The sequence below is a fragment of the Nerophis lumbriciformis genome, linkage group LG16 (assembly GCF_033978685.3).
Source record: "Nerophis lumbriciformis linkage group LG16, RoL_Nlum_v2.1, whole genome shotgun sequence".
Classification (NCBI taxonomy): Eukaryota; Metazoa; Chordata; class Actinopteri; order Syngnathiformes; family Syngnathidae; genus Nerophis; species Nerophis lumbriciformis.
The window spans coordinates 23,150,144-23,152,914 of NC_084563.2; the positions used below are offsets into that span (position 1 = coordinate 23,150,144).

A 2,771-nucleotide genomic window follows, 5' to 3' on the forward strand; every position below is an offset into this window, starting at 1 on the left:
ACTGCTTGCAGACTTCTGAGCTTTAGCGCACACTAGCGCCCTCTAGCGCTTATAATACAATTGTTGCACTGTGACTCCACACGGCAGTAATAGGTCGACTAAAAAATGTTTAGTACCTTTTATTTACTGTTTGCAGTGATAAGCATTACATTTTAATCGGCATACATGAACATAGTGGACATTTCCAAATCAGCACAAAAGTACAACTAGGATTTCAATAGTTTCCTTCGATAGGCTTACAACTTGCATCTTTATTAAACAATAAATCAAGGGTTGACTTCCATAAATGTGTTCCAAGTCTATAAACAGGTTTGACAAAACTTCCTCAAAGAAAATCACATTTTCACTGACATAAAATCAACATGTTCCTACCTCTTCTTCTTGTCTCAGTTGTCATTTTATCACAGGGGAAAAGTATAAATAATGAAAATGTAATAAAAATAGTAACAGAATGTATATCAGAGCACATTTTCATTTTGTGTGGTGAGGATTGAGTCATGAAGACACACGTCAGTGTACGTGCTGAATTCCTCTGCTGCCCTCGTATTGGTCTGCCTCGATCTGACAGTTTTCCTGGAGATGATGGTCGGCATGGAATAAACCAAAGAGTTCTCGTCTCTCTGAGGAAACAAGTCATGTGAGACATGAGAAGAAGCTGAAAACAAAGCAAAGATGCATAAAACGTTTCTACAAACTTCCTTATACCTGCTGGGGGCGACTGAACGTTTCATCGAGTGTTTGTGGACCAGCTGAAAAATTGAAGAAAAAGCTTAAAAGAACCACCTAATGATTGATAATGCGCTTTTTTTCTTACCTTTGCAGCAAAAACAGTTTTTTGTCCTGATCTTGTTGATGAGGAAGGCTGACATGATGAAACTTAAGGCCAAAGCAGCACTCAAGACAAAGATAACATACTTGTATGAATTGCAGCTGCTAAAATCTGAACGGTTGTGATAAAAAAAAAAAACTGTCAATATTTATAGCAACGAACAAACATGATGAACATGTCAATACAGTTGAATAAATTCTCACCCTTAATGTTGACTTTTATTGGATTTGCCATGAAAATCCTCCCACATGTGACCACAGCACACAAGTAAGTTCCAGCATCAGAGAAGTTGACGTTCTTTGAGAAAGTGTGGACACATTTCTGTGTGGAATTATCTTTGATCTTCTTGCATTCGCCATCAGCGTAAACAAAGCTGGGATGGACACTTTCTGGTCCAGTTCTGAACCAGGACACTTTGTGTCCATCCTGACAGATTTCATTCCCAGAGTGGGAGAAAACTGAGCACTGCAACTTCACAGGCGGTCCTGGTTGGACTTCAGAGACAACAGACACGGAGGGTTCTGGTTCTGGGAAGAGTGCAAGACAAATTGAAGTCTTTCAGCACTCTGTGACTTTGATTCCACAGATCCACATTCACTTCTGTTGAAATCTTGAAGGTAAAAAATACTGATGTGTTAATGCAGAGGTTACATTTCTTGTAGTGCATGTAAAAACATGTTCATCACAATAAAATATTATTTGTTCATTTGCAGGCTGAATTATTGAACAAGTGGTCAAGTTAACATTGCTATCTATAAACAGAAGGTATGTCACAATGTGTGGAGAATGTATTATTCAAAATGTTTTCTAATTATTTTTCATATTTACCTGTGACCTGAAGTAATGTTCCATTTATAAGCACGAGTTGATCTAATCGTACACGTAAACAGTAGTAGATCGCCATATCACTTTTCTCGACTTGAATTATTTGCAAAACAAATGTTCCTTGTTCCTTCTTGGCTGTGATGCGATGTCCAGTATTTGATGTTAAAGGTTCAGCAGAGCCTGAATTGTAAATTGATGTCGACTTCAAAACTTCAGGTGAGTTTCCAGAAACAAATCGGATCCAAAATGCATGTTGGATGTTCTTAACTGTCCCGACGGAACATGTCAGAGAGACATTTTGTCCAGGTCCAACAGTCAGAGAGGAAAAGTTGTAAGCACCTTTAGATGCGGAAGGAAAAAAAGAGAAAAAGAAGACATATTAATAAGAGTCATGTACAGTATGAACATGTCTCCATTGGAACTGAGCATGGACTTGCCTCCACTTTGGAGCAGGAGCAGCAGATGAAGCACGATCCACATTTTCCCCTCTCGTTTGACCAAGTGAACATCAGACCATCTCAGTCAATCTTAGACTTGAACAACATCATACCAAATGGGAGGGAACTATATAGCTGCTATCTCATTGGCTCATCTGTGCCGCCCCTACCTCAGTGGAAATATGTCCACCCAAACTTTCCAGTCTCTTTGTATCATCCTCTCACAGTGGTTTACTACTTTTTTTTAACCATGCAGTATTTATGTGGCAAAGAAAACAATTTCTGCAGATTTGTGCACATCACTAAAACACTAATTTATATTGCATCTGTGCTCGATGTTATTTTATTTTTTTCACTGGCAACATAATAAATGATACCAAGCAAGCCTCCACTAACTATCTTAATGCCCCTTGTAAAGGTTGGCCCTTCATTCGGAATAGTTTTCAGGATGAAAGAGTGAGGAATCCAACAAAGCTCTTCCGGGCCGTAGCCTTCCCAATACACTAGTTACCGTCTACTACGAACACCAACGATATGGCTGACAGTAAAGACCGGATGGTCATCAATTAGTCAGGCGGGAGGTGGGGGCTTGGAAGGAGAGGGCAGAAGACCGGAAAAATGTATTAATTGAATTAATGAAAAACAGGGTCAAATCGTAGGTAACTTGAGCTTAACTGCAG

At 39.3% G+C, this 2,771-nt stretch overlaps 1 protein-coding gene across 1 annotated transcript; it reads right to left on the minus strand.

Annotated features, from left to right (window-relative positions):
* Window positions 1-233: 233 nt before the first annotated feature.
* LOC133617392 (uncharacterized) lies at window positions 234-1,989 on the minus strand. Its single transcript, XM_061977331.1, has 5 exons — window positions 1,658-1,989; window positions 1,033-1,356; window positions 815-940; window positions 706-749; window positions 234-620 (listed from the first exon to the last, which is right to left on the minus strand). The coding sequence occupies exons 1-5, from the start codon at window positions 1,731-1,733 to the stop codon at window positions 459-461; spliced, it is 732 nt and encodes a 243-aa protein (XP_061833315.1). The 5' UTR covers window positions 1,734-1,989; the 3' UTR covers window positions 234-458.
* Window positions 1,990-2,771: the final 782 nt, after the last annotated feature.